Source organism: Peromyscus leucopus, chromosome 19, assembly GCF_004664715.2.
Source record: "Peromyscus leucopus breed LL Stock chromosome 19, UCI_PerLeu_2.1, whole genome shotgun sequence".
Lineage (NCBI taxonomy): Eukaryota > Metazoa > Chordata > Mammalia > Rodentia > Cricetidae > Peromyscus > Peromyscus leucopus.
Window position 1 is genome coordinate 19,910,576 of NC_051079.1, and position 16,609 is coordinate 19,927,184.

General features: G+C 38.4%; 1 protein-coding gene across 1 annotated transcript in view; it reads left to right on the plus strand.

Annotated features, from left to right (window-relative positions):
- Positions 1-16,609, plus strand: part of Pik3c3 (phosphatidylinositol 3-kinase catalytic subunit type 3) — a 96,031-nt gene that overhangs the window by 14,823 nt on the left and 64,599 nt on the right. The window contains exons 5-9 of the mRNA XM_028867100.2: positions 6,643-6,729; positions 8,877-8,972; positions 11,392-11,463; positions 12,998-13,102; positions 13,722-13,814. Coding sequence (XP_028722933.1) covers positions 6,643-6,729; positions 8,877-8,972; positions 11,392-11,463; positions 12,998-13,102; positions 13,722-13,814 — 453 coding nt within the window. The remainder of the gene's footprint in view (positions 1-6,642; positions 6,730-8,876; positions 8,973-11,391; positions 11,464-12,997; positions 13,103-13,721; positions 13,815-16,609) is intronic.

Below are 16,609 nucleotides of genomic sequence, written 5' to 3' on the forward strand. Positions count from 1 at the left end.
ATCCAGAAGATAGAAAAACAGATGAAACTCTTTTGCTTGCTAAAAATTAAATATATAGGCAAAGGCAGACTCAGGCAGACTCGGACATGCACATATGTGTTCTCATGTTCCTTTAAGTCTTAGTTGTTCAGATGAATTTTACGTATGGCTATATTATGTCTTAGTTACAGATTATTTCATGGCTTATGTTGGATTTTGATATAGATAGGACTTATTATTTTTGTTTATTTCAGAGATACATCTTTAAATAATAGAAATCTGTGAGACAGCCACAGTCTGTCTGTCTGACTGACTGTCTTGTGTGCCCCTGACACATATATTAGGACCAGGAATAAAACTTTTTGTCAGTATTTAGTTACATCAGTTTGTTCCAGGCTTAAGAACGGTGTTAGGCCAGGAACAGTGGTACATGACTTTAATACCAGCACTGGGGAGACAGAGGCAGCCAGATGAATCTGTGAGTTCAAGGCCAGCCTGGTCTCTATAGTAAGTTCTGGGTTAGTCAGTCAAACAAACAGAGAAAACAAAATAGAACAAAAAAGGAAAAGAAGAAAAGAAAGCAAGGTACTAGAGGTGAAAGAGTCAAGTAATGATCTTTTTCTCCCCTCTTTTTCTTTCTTTTTTTTCTTGTTTTTTTTGAGACAGGGTTTCTCTGTGTAGTTTTGGTGCCTGTCCTGGAAATCGCTCTGTAGACCAGGCTGGCCTCGAACTCACAGAGATCTACCTGGCTCTGCCTCCTGAGCTCTGGGATTAAAGGCGTGCGCCACCGCTGCCTGGCAAATAATGACCTTTTAACTTGAGGGAGTGTAGAGTAAAACAGCAGAAATTTGCAGGAGTATCCCTGATAAGGATTATGCAGAAAAAGTCCTGCCTGTGGTACAAAGCAGCAGGGACTGGCCAGCATGGCTGTATTCACAGAGGTTCTGGGAATTTGAAGCTTTTGTCTGCTGAAAAACAATTTCATTTTATTTATTTACGTGACAGAGAAAAGAGGCAAAACAAAACAAATGCCTGCTTTTAATTACCTGTGGAGCCATGTGAACAGTTTTTTTGATGGGGATTTGGCGAGCTGGTAAAATAACTAGCACTGTAAACCGGAATGGAAGAAAACCAGTTTATATACTGTACTGCACGGTGGTGTCAGAAGTACCATCTGACTGTGGCGATGGGTGGTGGCGTTTCCATTTTGGAGTAGATCTTACATCATGGCAAACCTCTTTGCAGTTTTCAGGCATGTGATTGTCACTGTGCAAATGAGGGCCGTCCTGGTCGGGACATGTTCCTTTCTGGTGGTTGGTGTGAGCCACTGTGCACGAATCTTGTGTTTGAAGGCAGCTGTGTGACCTGGCTGAGGCCAATTTTGTTGGATCGTGCCATTCTGCTGCTCTGCTCTTTGGACAGAATAAAGCTTTTTTTCCCCCTCCAACTTCCTGTTAAATGTTTCTATTACTTTATTTATTTATTTGAATTATTATATCACTCCTTCTTTGACTTCTAAGTCAGAAAAGTCCTGGGCAGAGATCAAAAGTTTGCAAATACAGGGCTGGAGGGATAGCTCAGCCGTTAAAGGCTAGGTTCACAACCAAAAATATAAAAGTTTGCAAATATTTATTGTCCGTCCTATTTGTCATCCTTCTACTTAGTTCTTCTCACTCTGTGATATAAGTAAGTGATAAATAAGTACGAGGCTCTGCCAGATTCATGGCTTCAGCATTTGAGCTGCTTCCAGCCGGCCTGGCAAACAGGGAGCTAGCTGCTCTGTTTCTAAGGTCCGCTGTTGACAGGCCCTTCCCCGCTGCTCCTGGTCTGGAGGTGGTGGCAAGCTGGGCCGCTCTAGTCCCCCTGTCCTTTGCACTTTTATCAGCACCCACTGATCTGTGATCTTGCATGATATCTTCCATGATATCTGATAATATGTGATTAGAAATCCAAGGAGTTTCCTGGCCATGTTGCTGTTGTATTGATTCTAGTCAATTCTTTTATTTAAATAGCCTTGACAACTCCTTTCCATTTAGTTCTGGGTGAAGTTAGGGCATAATAATTATTCCATTATTTGGGGGACACTGATCTTCCAACTCTGTCTGGCTTCTTGTGACTCTTTTAGAATCCCCATATGTGACAGAGTGACACTTGCTGACTCTTCCTAAAATGGATACTCAACAAGGATGATTACTTCACAGGCGTTTTTTAGTAGATGGATTTCTCACCCCGCTGCTTAGCAGGGTGCAGATCTTCTTGGAAAGATGTAGGTCACTGACATTTCAGACTCAGAATGAAATGAAAGTTTATCCCAGGAGCACATACAAGTTGCCTACACTCTCCTTTGTTGAAGTCCCTTTTGATCCTCAGCATCGGTAGAAATGAAGGTAACTAGCTGAGACTGGAGGACTACTCTTGTTTGGATGTTGTTATCATCACCAACAAGTGATGCCTAACACAGGGCTCTCAGGAGCTGCTTTCAATGTGCATAATGGTTATAGTTATGTAAATCCGATACATGTTAATGCACAGTATCATTTAATTATTAATTATTATGTCATGGTCCTTGAGCCCTGCCTAAAATAAAAGCCGTTATGGTTTGAAGATCTAAAAGGAACTTTGCGGGGGCTGGAGAGATGGCTCAGAGGTTAAGAGCACTGACTGCTCTTCCAGAGGTCCTGAGTTCAATTCCCAGCAACCACATGGTGGCTCACAACCATCTGTAATGAGATCTGGTGCCCTCTTCTGGCCTGTAGTCATACATGCTGTATACATAATAAATAAATAAATAAATCTTTAAAAAAAAAAAAAAAAGGAACTTTGGGAGCTGAAGCGTATTGAATTTGTTGTGTTGAATTTGGATGAATTATTTAGAAGAGTTTCCCACTAAGCCCACACCATTCCCACCAAGGTGTGTAACCTTCAGAGAAGCCATTCTGGATGATCCGGCTCCAGCTCCATGTCTCAAGGCAGTAGCTTCTTCAGAAACCATGGGAAGTAATGAAGTGAATGCTGTAAGCCTCTAACTGGGCATGCTTTATATTGATAGGTAAATTGGGTAAATGTCTGGAAGACATTTTCAGTAGTAACTATTCGGTTCTGCAGAACTTCTGTAACTAAGTTGAGAAATACCTAGAATTTCTGTAAATTTTTAAGGTGTAATGTAGGAGCAATTGAACAGTCATCATAACATATGTAAATGGCTTTTGATTTTCCGCTCACATTTGAATTCCTCATTATTTTCCTCTGTCGAGGCATACAGACATTACTTACTGTTTCTGATTGCAGCAGTTTAGAGTGTATGTGCTCCGTCACTTACTGAACAGCTCCCGCAATTGAGGTCCGAAAGATAATTTATACTTGACCTTTGTGCTGGCTTTACCAAATTTAGTATTCCTTCTGTGATAGCTGTTCAGAAGACTGAGAAAGGTCTCATATTTGGTATGCAGCTAAGAAAAAAAGAACACCTAGCATGTGCAGGGAGTGACATGTATCACCAGTGACATCGATTCGGCTGGTACAAATAGCTACACAAAGTTCCTGATGTATCTGGATATGCGTAATGAAGATGAAGGAAACTTCACTTCATTTTCCCCCAGGAAACAACTCACCATTGCCGGTGCTTTCCTCAGAGCAGATCGTTGTGGGGACCAACTGCTGCATCCTAAACACAGAACTGATGTTTAGTGAATAACAGAAACCAGAGGAGCTGAAATTGTGTAATAACTGTGTACCCACAGAGAGTGGACCCCAAAGACAGGCAGATGAGAAGCGACTGAGTCTCACACACATCATTCCAAACTGGTTTTGACAGTAGAAAACACAAAAGTTATCTAACTTTGTTTCTGTGAGCAGAGTAACAATAGGAATCAGTAAGAATTTATGTGCTGTGTAATGGAAAGAAAAAACGATACATGTATCAGCCTTTAGTACCTGTATGGGATGGTACCACTGTCATGTTTTGCATCTCCTTGCATGTTAGGGCACAGATAGAAAAGAATACTTTTTATTGGCATGGGCTCAAAAGTGACAGAGTTTAAAAAGAGTTTGTCAGTGTTGGAACAAGGCATCCAGCTTGCAGTGTGACCCTCTCCTGTAAGCCACACAAGGAGTGGCTGTTTTTCATTCTCACTGATGTAGCTCGCACATCCGTCTGACGTTCTACCAGAGCCAACAGAGTATCTAGCCCTTGCTGTATGCGAGTCATTACACTGTTCACTCACTGGTGGTGGTGTGCTTTTATTAAATTGTTTAAGTTAGCATAAACACCACGTGTTTCAAGGCAGCATCTCTGTACGTTGTGTCGTACTCCATTCTTACCCTGCCCTCTTTCATGCCCCACCTCTGATTTACTAATCTCCTTCCTTCTCCCAAATCGTCCCATTTGCTGTAGGTCCCACGGATTCCATTATCCTCCCCTTTGTCCTCTCTCTTTTTAAAGATCTCTTCCTAGTTTCAGTCCATTTATTACTTTCATGTTTTACGCGCGCGCACACACACACCACAAATTCACATCTAGATTCAACCTATGAGAAAATATGCAGTATTTATCTGAATCTGTCATATTTCATGTTAGATAATGATCTTTGTTCCATCATTGTCTCTCAGGTGTGATTTCATTCTTTATAAAGGCCGAATAAAATTCCTGTGTGTGTATGGTGTATGTGCACATCACATTTTCTTTATCCATTCATCCTTAATGGACTTCTAGACTGCTTCCATTTCTTTATAGACATGAGTAGTAGTTCCTAAGATCTCTATATCTGTTTTCTTTTAGAGGTGACCATGGGGGAAAAGGTACTGTTTGCTAGTCAAAAGAAAGTTGATTATTTCCTAATTAGTACTTTTATATTACAATGGACCTCAAACTTTTTAAAAAAGGTTTTATTACATATGTGTGAGTGTTTTGCCTGCATATATGTAAGTGCGCTACTTGTGGGCCTCCAGCTCACAGAGGCCAGAAGAGAGAGGGCACTGGGTCCCTTGGAAGTGTAGATACTGGTGATGGTCACTGTGGGTGCTGCAAACGGAACCCTGGTCTTCTGCAATAACTTCGAATGTTCTTAACCACGGGGCCACCTCTCTAGCCCCTGAACCGCTAACAGTTTACATGCGGTTGTCACTCTGAAATACTGTGAGCTCAGAGTTGTGGTGGCGTCAAGGAAGATGAAGAATACTAGTGCTTATGGCTCTCAGTTGTGAGTGAGGTCATAATTAATGGTGCTGTTTGATGTCTTTATGGGAATACTGCCATGTCATAGACAGTGAGGAGGAAATCGATAAGGGAAGTGGTGATAGAAGGTTTGGATGCCCAGTTTTGCTTCATTCTGTGAATTTGTTGAGAAAGTTTTGATATATAAGTAAGGCTGACATTTAAAATTTACCGGGTCAATATCAAAGCTAGTTCTAATCTGAGGACCTTGTAGCTTATCTTGACTTCTCTATGAATCTTAAAAGCCACTATGATATAATGTGTGACAGTGTGGAAGACCTCAGTGCACTCAAACATGGGCAGTGTGAGAATTTTAAAACCTTTATTGTTGTTTCCTAAAATAAAGGCACACATGCGTGTGTGTGTACTTAATTCTTAGAGTAATGATTTATTGGTCCCCAAGAATTGCCTGTGTATAGCTCATTTTTTCAGAATATTTGTTACATTAAAATGAGAAGAATAGAGAAAAGGTGGTTTATTTTCCCTTAGAGGATCTTTTATTATAATTTCCTATATGATAATCAAAATATAAGAGCTATAGAACATCTAGCTAACAATCAGGAAGGACTTATGTTCTCTTGCTTACTAACCACGGCAAAATTGCAGGTTTGATTTTAAAGACTTATTTTTAATGCTTTTTTTTTTTTTCATTTTCAGAGAAAAGTTTGTCTCTTACCTGGTTTCTTATTCTGATATTGTATGTAGTTTTGATACGTGGTTTGTATGTGGGAATCTGAGGTGCAGGAATGGTTCACATGTGGAATCTGATGTTCTAATGTGTGGAATCATACATAGATTGTAATGTGTAGGAGTGCTTCATGCATGTAATCTAATGTATAGGAACACTTGTATGTGGAATTGGCTGTATAGAAGGGATTATGTGAAGCTGACAGTACAGGCAGGATTCTTCATCTTAGATCTTTGAGCCCAAGTGTTTTGAATTTTGGATCATTTTAGACTTTGAAGTATTTGTACATACTTGATAAGAGTTCTTGAGTGTTGGCCCCAAATATAAGCATAAAATTCACCTATTGTAATCTACATTATATTGTCTTAAGTAGTGTGAGAATTAATTTTTTTTTAAGATTTATTTATTTATTATGTATACAGTATTCTGCCTACACACCAGAAGAGGGCACCAGATCAAATTACAGATGGTTGTGAGCCACCATGTGGTTGCTGGGAATTGAACTCAGGACCTACGCAAGAGCGGCCAGTGCTCTTAACCTCTGAGCCATCTCTCCAGCCTGAGAATTATTTTTAATGTACTGTATACAGTGACCAATTCTATGAGGCCGATGTGGAGTTTTCCACCGTGGCCTCCTAAAATGCTTTGGGTTTTGTAGTGTTATACATTCTTGATTTTCAAGTCAGGGTTGAGTGATCAGTTGCCATCCTCCATCTTCCTTTTTTGATCTGTGTTGAGATTAACCCTGTTGTACTTTCTGCAGCTTACTAAGGCTCATCGGCAAGGACACATGGTCAAAGTGGATTGGTTGGACAGATTAACATTTAGAGAGATAGAAATGATAAATGAGGTAAGTTGGTTTCTTTCCTATGTCAGAATACATTTTATAGATTACTAAGTTAATTTTTTAGAAAAGATTCTTTATTGCCAGCTAGCTTACTTCATAGCTGTGAGTTTTACATTAATAAGCAACAAACTTGGCCTCTTAAAGTTAATGTAACTTGGACCATTAGCAGGGGCTGCCTGCCATATGTGAAGGCCCAGAGGCTCCTCGTTTGTGTTCTCACTCATGCTGTTTAAGTTCCTGTCATTGTTTGCTGAGTACTGCAGCAGTACCGTCTCCTCTCTGAAGTTATCACATGGCATCTTTAGAAGGGTGCTCTCCAGCCCACACCTCTATTTCATTAACTACTTACTGGATGTTGGACCCTCAGTAAGTCTCCATTGTATATAGTCTGCTTTTCCTTGACCTTGTGTATCGGGCCATTGTAAACATAAAAGATGACTTCAGTGAGTCTTTCAAAAAGTTATATTTGAGTATTACGTATATTTGTTTTAAGACTACCATATGTTTGATACAAGATTTTGTGTCTAGAGAATGGAAACAACTTTATGAATCAAATTCTAAGAGGAGAATATCACTGATAATGGTAATGACAACTGTGATGTACATATTAATTCTTCTGATACCTTCAAGGATTCTCAGCAGCGGAAAAGGAGAGGGAGAGAGGGAGAAAGGTGGTAGAGATTGAGTGTGGAGAACCACTGTTCTTGTTTTAAATGAATCTGGTAGTGCTTAACATTTATATGGATTGTAAAATTGAGATCTTTTTAAAATGAATTCATATGTTCTCAACACAAACTACTAGAAGAGTTAACTTTTGCACTTTTAATAATAGTTCCATTAAAAAGATAGTTCATTCAGCCGGGCGTTGGTGGCACACGCCTTTAATCCCAACACTCGGGAGGCAGAGCCAGGCGGATCTCTGTGAGTTCGAGGCCAGCCTGGGCTACCAAGTGAGCTCCAGGAAAGGCGCAAAGCTACACAGAGAAACCCTGTCTCGAAAAACAAAACAAAAGACAAAAAACAAAAAAGATAGTTCATTCAAAACATGTATGTTTTCTTCCATGTCAGTGCTTTGTGTGTAGAAGTGTAGCATTGGGCTTACTTCACCGCCTTTGCTGTGCTGCCCTTCCTGTCTGCTTTTCACCAGATAGTAGGCTGTACTCGATGGAAATGAACAATTTAATAACACTGGTGGTGTACCTGCTTATATGTCTGTGTACCGCCTGTGTGTAGTGCCAGCGGAGGCCAAAAGAGGGAGGCAGATTCACTTGCACCTGGAGTTACAGGTGGTTGTTAGCCAATTTATAGGTGCTAGGAATTGAACTCTGGTCCTCTGGCAGAGCAGTTCGTTCTCTTAACCAGTGAACCATCTCTCCTCTAAGTAACCTGTTTATATATTGTCATTTTATGTATTGGATCTAAAGACATCTGTAAAGGTGTTTTGGGAAGATAAGTCAAATCATTTTTGTTTATTTATGTTTTTGAGAGTGCATATTATATATGCACATAGATAGATTAGCTAGATAGATGAATGGATGGGTGGGTAGATAGATAGATAGGTAGGTAGGTAGGTAGGTAGGTAGGTAGAATCTATTTTTTGTTCGTGTTCAGAGAAGTAAATATCCCCCAGTATATATACAGTGTTGATAAAAGTTGTAAATGACAAGTTATCTTAGAAACATTCAGAAATTGTAAAAATTTTATAAAAGTTACTTAAACCTCTTATCTTTATTTATGAACTTAAAAAAGAAAATAAAACAAGGTTACTTTTCTGTACCATTAATAATTCCTGAAGTGGGTTAATTGTGTAGTTTAAAGGTGACGTTCCTAAAAGTTGTTACAAGCACAAATTGTCGTCTTTATTTTTGAAATAAAGTAAAATAGTTCTCAAAACACCTTCAAATTTTAAAATCATAAAATCCAAAATGCTAATTAAACCCTGAATTTTATTGAGATTGGAGATGGTCTGCCAAGTAACATACTCATCTAGATAAAACAGTGATTCTGTATGGGCTGTTACATGTAGATAACAACAAAAGTTAGATTTTAAGTAGTAGTTGATTGATTCATATATTGCTCAATTGTGGTAAAAATTCTCATTTAAGGAGGGTTGAAAATGGTCATTTATGTACATTTTTTCTTCTTTTTAGAGTGAGAAACGAAGCTCTAATTTCATGTACTTGATGGTTGAGTTTCGCTGTGTCAAGTGTGACGATAAGGAGTATGGTATTGTTTACTATGAAAAGGTATTTTCCTTGGAACTCTTTGCTTTCTAGCACCAAGGGCTGGGGTAGAGATCTTCCTGCTCAGACTCAGGATTTGGTTGCAGAGAGCAATCAATAGCTTTCAGCAGCATCTGCTTCTGCACAAACAATCCTGTCACATAGCTGCAGTCCATTTTGCTCATGCACTTCTGGGTCACAAAATTCAATAAGTATGCAAGTGATTAAAACTCTCTGATTAATTGTTCTGCAAGTTAGTGAGTATGGCACTAAAGTAAAAACATTATTTACAGCTATCCATTTGCACCATAAAGTAGGAAATCATAGTGTTTTGTTGGCAAGACATTGAAAGTTAAGATATCAGTTATTTAACCTGTATGTAAAATGTTGGAACTATATATGTGTTTTGCTTATTGAAAGCCTTCATTGACATGTGTTTATATAGTTTATTCAAATTTTGGAGACCGTGTTTTTACTCGACTGAAATAACAGTTGTGTATTATTCATGATTACTCATTATGGGAAGGATAGCCCAGTGTTCGGGATGTAGCTATATCAAAGTATTTGTTTTAAATTCATGTTGAAGGGATTTCCTTTAATGTTACAGAAATACTTATATATTTAAATGAATACTTATAGACTTATATGTATACTTACATAGATAAATGTATACTCATCTTTATATGTATTCTTATATATGTAAATGTATACTTATATACTTGTATGTATATTTATATCCTTGTATGTATAGTTTGAAACCTCAAAGTAGAGTTTCTTTCATTACTATGGAAATAGTGTTTAAATCACATAAATGAGAACAGAATTCTTGTGTGTGACATGAGATGTAAACCCTTGTAGCACTCAGTACAGTTTATACACAGGTCATTTGTTCATTAGAAGTAGTAGTTCTTTTAATCACATTTACGTATTAGTATCATTTATTGATGCTGTTTCTAGTGACTTCACGCTTATACACTTTGAAGATGGTTACTTGAAAGATTTTCATAAGAAAGGATTTGGGTTTGTATTGTTAATTTGTAATTACTTTGAGATCCTTCTCCAGTTAATGTTCTTTTTCCCTTCATAGTTTGTTCTTTTCACTTTAGTGAAAGATTAATGTAATTTAACTTATTTCAGCCTTTCATATATGAAAAAGATTGGGAAAGGTGGAAATGAAGGTTATTTAATTGTGTGTATTAGTTATTAGAAAACATCAGTCAAAAAGAAAGGAAAAGGTTATTGAGTAAAATTTTCACCAATGTATTTTCAAATTATTTTCTGTTTTGTGCTATACATGTTTATTAAAGCCATACCGCTGCTCGTATGGGGCTTCTGCGTGAAGAACCTGCTAATTGGAAGATACTTTCAAACATTGTGAGGGATCGTTTGAAAGGCAGCTTAGACAGTAGATGGGATAATAACAGAATAGAAATTAGAATTTTCAATATTTTTGAAAGGTTACTGCTTCTAGGGGCTTGCTCATGAATTAATGCCTGTCTGCCCATCCTGTCATATTTCCACTTAGTGTAAGGATTGCTGGGCCAGTGCATCACAGCCTAATGGAAACAGACGTTCTTGTCACCTGTCTTGTGTGACAGATAGCCTTAGTGAAGATTACCTGTCACAGTTAGGCTGATAAATGTGTTTTCTGGTGTTGTGACCGAGAACAAGCCTGTTAAACAACAGCTGTGGGAATTTGTTGTTTCCTGTAAGACTCAATTACTGAAGTGAAGTCATAGTGCTTCTTTAGTCCCTTCTGATTTCCTTGCATATATGTAAAATTGAGAATGCACTAACCCCGGGAAATAGCAAAACATAAGGCTAGGTACGCAGTCCCAAGAGAATACAATTTGACTATAATTAGCCTGTTGCAGTACATCTGCTAGAGACATGTGTTATGCTGAGTTCCATTTAAAACAAAAGCTCATTCTTCAGGAATGGTGACACCAACAAGGTAAGACACGGGTCAAGAATTAGTGCTGTGCTCTTGTCCCTGGGATGGCTTGTGTTGTCCCCTGAGACGCTATGTTGCTGCTGTCTCTGACTGGCTGGAAATGTGACCCATGCTTGAGTCCTAGAATAAGCCTTGGTCGTGACACCTGGACTGATTTAAGTTAAACAGCTGCGGTGTTTTTTTGTCCATTGCCATAATAAACCAAGTTTTGAGACTGTAGCCGCAAACAATAAAAAGTAGACTCTTTGTTTCCAGATTTCATATCTTTTTTAAATGTAATAATTTTTTTCTTTTTCTTTTCCAAAATGTTTTATTAGTGATAGAGATTAAAAATAAATATGAAATTTAAAGAAAACAAGAGTTTATAAATGGGACGGTGATGTTTTAAAAGTAGAATTTAAATGTATTAGCATTGTATATTATTATATCCACTTATCGTTTACATAAAATTTCTCCTTTTTAACTTTTAAACCTTGTGCTATATTCTAGGATGGTGATGAATCGTCTCCAATTTTAACAAGTTTTGAGTTAGTCAAAGTTCCTGATCCTCAAATGTCTATGGTAAGCTGTTGTCCAGAGCTTTTAAGAACATATATTTTCTCTAGAATAAACACAACTTAGACCCATGTAATATATTTTAAAATAGTAATCCACATATCTCAATTATCCAGACACAGTTTGTAATAAGTGCACTTCAGCTGTTTGGAATGAAATTCAAATGGGATGCTTATAAGGAACAGTAACATCCTAAAAGTAAGGTCTGATTGATGCAAGACTGAGCAACCACTTTATTTAAATGGTAAAGAGCTAGTGGATGGGGTTGTTGAGTAAGGGTTATGTGGTCTAAGTTTGCTTTCTCTGTGATAAACACAGGACCAGTAGCAACTTGAGGAAGAGAGAATTTATTTGACTTATAAGCGAAGCTAAGGCAGGAACTAGAGGCAGGAAATGAAATAGAGACCATGAAGGAATGTTCTTGCTTTCTTATATCACCCAGAACTACTTGCCTAGGAGGGGTACTATGCTCAGTGTCCTGGACCTTCCTACATCCATCATAAATTTAAAAATGCCCCACAGGCTTGCCTACAGGCCAGTCTGATGGGGACATTTTCTCAGCTGAGGTTCCTCTTCCCAGATGGCACATGCTTGTGTCACATTGACAAAAACCAGCCAGCACAGTCATGGAAAGAGCATCCTACAGAAGATGAACAGCCGTGAGTTAAGATCAGTGGATTAACATTTAATGAAGATTGACTTTATTATAAGATTGTTGCAGCTGCCAGATCCACTAGGCAAAAGGCTTATGCAAAGAGATGTTAAACGCAAAGACAAGCAATTCAGAATTAAAAATTAGTAAAAGGACAAGTAAGAATGTGTTATTAATAAAGTAAAAATCAAAAGTATCCTTTTTCTATACCTATATATACCTATTTTAATTAATAAGTAAATTAATTAATTAACTTATTTATGTATTTTTGTGTTTGTGTATTTATTTATGGTTTTTCAAGACAAGGTGTCTTTGTATAGGCCTCGTTGTCCTGGAACTAGCTATGTAGACCAGGCTGGCCTCAAACTCACAGAGATCGGCCTGCCTCAGCCTCCAAAGTGCTGGGATTAAAGGCGTGCGCCACCACTTAGCTACAGGTAAATTTCAGTGGCTCCATAGATAGCATTAATAATACAGTTGATGATTTTGGCCTCGTGTCAAGCAGTCTGCAACAGGAGAGTATATTGAAGCAACAGGCTCACTGTCTGTACCCGCAGCTTTGGAGTAATGCTACAGGTGTTGAGTGGCTGGTAGTGGTAGTCTGGGGTGGTAGATAGTAGTGTGAAAGTGATGATACTTGATAGCGGATGTAAGGATTTGGGGTATTTGGAAGGTGTAGGAAGTGGGGTGTCATCTGCATATTTCACTACTGAAGCTAGACTTGTCCATAGTCTCACAGTGTTGTAGTGGGTCCATGGGATGGAAGTGGCACCAGAATCAAACATCAGACATCATACAATAGCTTTAAGACGGGACTTGGCTATTTCTGACTACTGGAGCTTTCTTTTTCTAAGGTTTATATTCTCTATATATCTAAATAATTTATAGGAGAATTTAGTGGAGAGCAAACACCACAAGCTTGCTCGGAGTTTAAGAAGTGGACCATCTGACCACGATCTCAAACCCAATGCTGCCACAAGAGATCAGCTAAATGTAAGAGAATTTACAGACTGTATAAAACATCTAAATGGACAATATATTATAGATAGAATTACACAGTATTTCATAGTTTGATGAATTGTGTAAGTTCATATCTTCAACAGTTTCATGTGGTCTGCAGCATGTTTTTTTTTTTTTTCTTTAGTCATTCAGGGCTTTCCATAAATCTGTCAGTGTGGAGACTAACTAGAAAATTGTAAATATTTTCATACTTCAGTGTTCTTTGAAATGATCCCTGAGGTTCCTTAAGAAGGCTGGTATGTAAGCACACAGGATTATGTGTTGATTTGACAAGAGGAGGGTTCATTTTGTTTTTACAGATTTTGTGGTAAAGGGCATTGCCTCTTTAGCTTCTTTACTATATAGTTGAATTAAATAAGCTCTGAAGTCATATGATCATATGGAGCATGGTTGTCTCATCTTTCCTCATATGTCCTAATAACCTGCCTTTTGGATGGATCCCTCAGCACATTTTTGCCTTAGCTGCCTCTGTGTGCCTTCTCCCAGCTTTTGTGATAATTATGTTACAGAAATATTAAGCAAATGAAAAAATGAAATGAAACACATATTAAGTGTATAGTTGACAAATGTAATTTTTTATCTTTTGTTTTAGATTATCGTGAGTTACCCACCAACCAAGCAGCTCACATATGAAGAACAAGATCTTGTTTGGAAATTTAGATATTATCTTACCAATCAAGAAAAAGTAAGTTTCTTGAATAGTTTATGTATCAGATTTAGCTGTAGACTTTCCACTATGATCAAGGGAAAGTAAAACCACACTAAAAAGGCAGCTTTGGTCAAGCAACCCTGCTACACAGCAGTATTTACAAACTTGCTACAGCAGTGTTTACAAACGTAGTAAAGGTGTATACACAGAGGCACATATTCCTGGGCTTCCACTCCTAGAAAATGTCTGAATGAATTTTGAAGGTGGATTTGGGTTCAGTTCTCTGGCAGAGAACTTCCTTAGACAGAAAGGCTTGTAAGAACAATCCTTTGTTTTATCTTAGTAGTCACTTCCCGCTGAATTCAGTTTGTATACATTAGACATAATCGGGTGGCATACTTTATTTCTTCTTGTTCTAATGGAGACAGCTTTTCATCATAGATGAGATGACAGTACCCGTTCCATAGCATGTGAAGAGTAAATCCTGACTCCTTTCTTTCTTATCCTCTTGGTCTCTGCATTCCTCAGTGATTAGAGATGCAGTTACACTGATAAAAAAGCTTGTAAATTCTGGAGGTGATGGGCATAGAGGAAGAATGTGAGGAATGGAACTTGTAATGTGGAAATTGAATTAGTAGAGTGTCATACAGCTGGTTTGCAGGGTGGAGGTGAGGTGAGAACTGAACATTTGGTAAGGAAACTGGAGGGTTGGGGCTTCTGGAGGGAGAATGGATGAATTGCCAGGAGTAAGTCCAATTCTGTTGTGTCTAAACTGTTAACACTGCACGGCTTTTAAACTGTAGGACAGTTGTTTGATGGATTGAAGCTGTAGTTTACTGTGCTTAATATGGGATGATTCCATGATAATGAATTTTGTGTTCTTTCAGATCTTCTGTCTTAGGCTGAGGGTCAAAGATTAATTATTTTTTAATTAGATTGATTTATATAATTTTATGTGTATGAATGTTTGACCTGCATCAATGTATATGCTCCACATGCATTCTTAAACAGCTGATGAATCCTACGGACCTTTAAATCCTTCAGCAAATCACTGTGTGCATTGTACATCACTGTCACACAGATAAGGATGTATTCCAGAGCCACAAAGGTACACATGCTGCTTCTTGAGATGCTCATGTTTATGATTTAGAAGGGAAGGGTCAGTGAAGGTACAGAGAATAGAACACAGAAGATTTGCAGCAGGGTTTCTGAGTACATCAGCGGCACAGAGGAGATGCATTAGGAAAGCTTTGCATCAGGAACCTGTCATCTCCTGGTGGAGATTGAGCCAGTGTGTTCAGTCTCATGACATGCTCTACTTGCCTTGGTTCATTTTTCTAAGGTAAAAGTAAAAGAGAAGTTAGCAATTAGCTTAAGCTCCTCAGCTTTCCCCTCTTCATTTATTGATGGCTTAGAAACCGTCTGTGGATGAGTCTTATCTGTTACCTTTTTATCTATGAGAAGGGGGAGAGAGGATTTTATGTTACTCCAGCTTTGCGAGCCTGTTCTTCCTCCTCGGTAGCATGTGGTTTGTTAGTCTGTATTCTCTAGAGTTTGAGTTAGTTGCACCATGCTGTGCTAAGTGAAGAGTCATGCAGTCATAGAAACCATGGCTTGAATACTGTAGTCATGTAATCTGCATGGCAAGATGGGGAATTTAATGTGAGGATGTTCAAAACCAAAGCATAGGTCAGCCTCACAGAGCAGAGAACTTCCTTAGACAGAAAGGCTTGTTTTATCTTAGTAGTCACTTCCCGCTGAATTCAGTCACTTCTCAATGCACACAAAAGAAACCCAGTGCTGGCATGATATAAGATGTGGGGCACAAGTCATTTTGATTCCAAAGCTGCCGATGAAGCCTCCGTTCTCAGACATGAAGGATCTTAGGTTACTGCGTGGAGTAAACAGTATTTTTAATGTTCAGGAAGGGCTGTTCAGAAAACCAATGTAAATTGGCCTTGAAGTGCCTGGAGTAGTCGTCCCACAGCAGCCTGTGGATTCTATGATAATGCAAATAGCTGTGTGGAAAGCACATGTTCCTGTGCCCCAGACCTAACTGACACATAGGCATTCTTTCAGTCTGGTTCTCACATTGGGTGAGGTTGGTTGGCATTTGGGCTTCGGGAGAATCAATCTTGATCTCAGGAAGGCTCTAGAAACAGTTTAGTGGAAATTAGTTATTAGGAAATGACACTTTTTACTACTTTCATTATTTTTTCCCCCTAAATGACCTGTCTAAAGAGTGTTGGATGAAAATCTTGAAGTCCTTACTTTATTTGCTACTAAAAAGTTTACAGTCATAACTGTTTGATAAGACCATTTTTTTTTTAAATATACTTACGTTTTTGGTTTACATCAGAGAAGGAGTGACTCATTCTTTTTGGTTTCTCGAGACAGGCTTTCTCTGTGTAGCTTTGTGCCTTTCCTGGAACTCGCTTTGGAGACCAGGAACTCACAGAGATCCGCCTGCCTCTGCCTCCCGAGTGCTGTGATTAAAGGCGTGCACCACCACCGCCTGGCGTGATTCATTCTTGTAGAGTCCAAAGTGTAAATTTTGTAATTTTCCGAGCTAGCTTGTATGATGAACTTTCTTCAAAATTTATTAATTAATAGTAAATGTTGGACAGTTGTGATTGCTCAGTGGGTACAGGTGCTTGCCACCAAGCTTGATGACCTGAGTTTAATTTCCATGGTCCACCTGGTAGAAAGAGAGAACCAACTCCTGAAAGTTATCCTATGATCTAAACACACACACACACACACACACACACACACACACACACACACACACACACAAATAAATGTAATTTTAAAATGTTTTTAATTCCTTG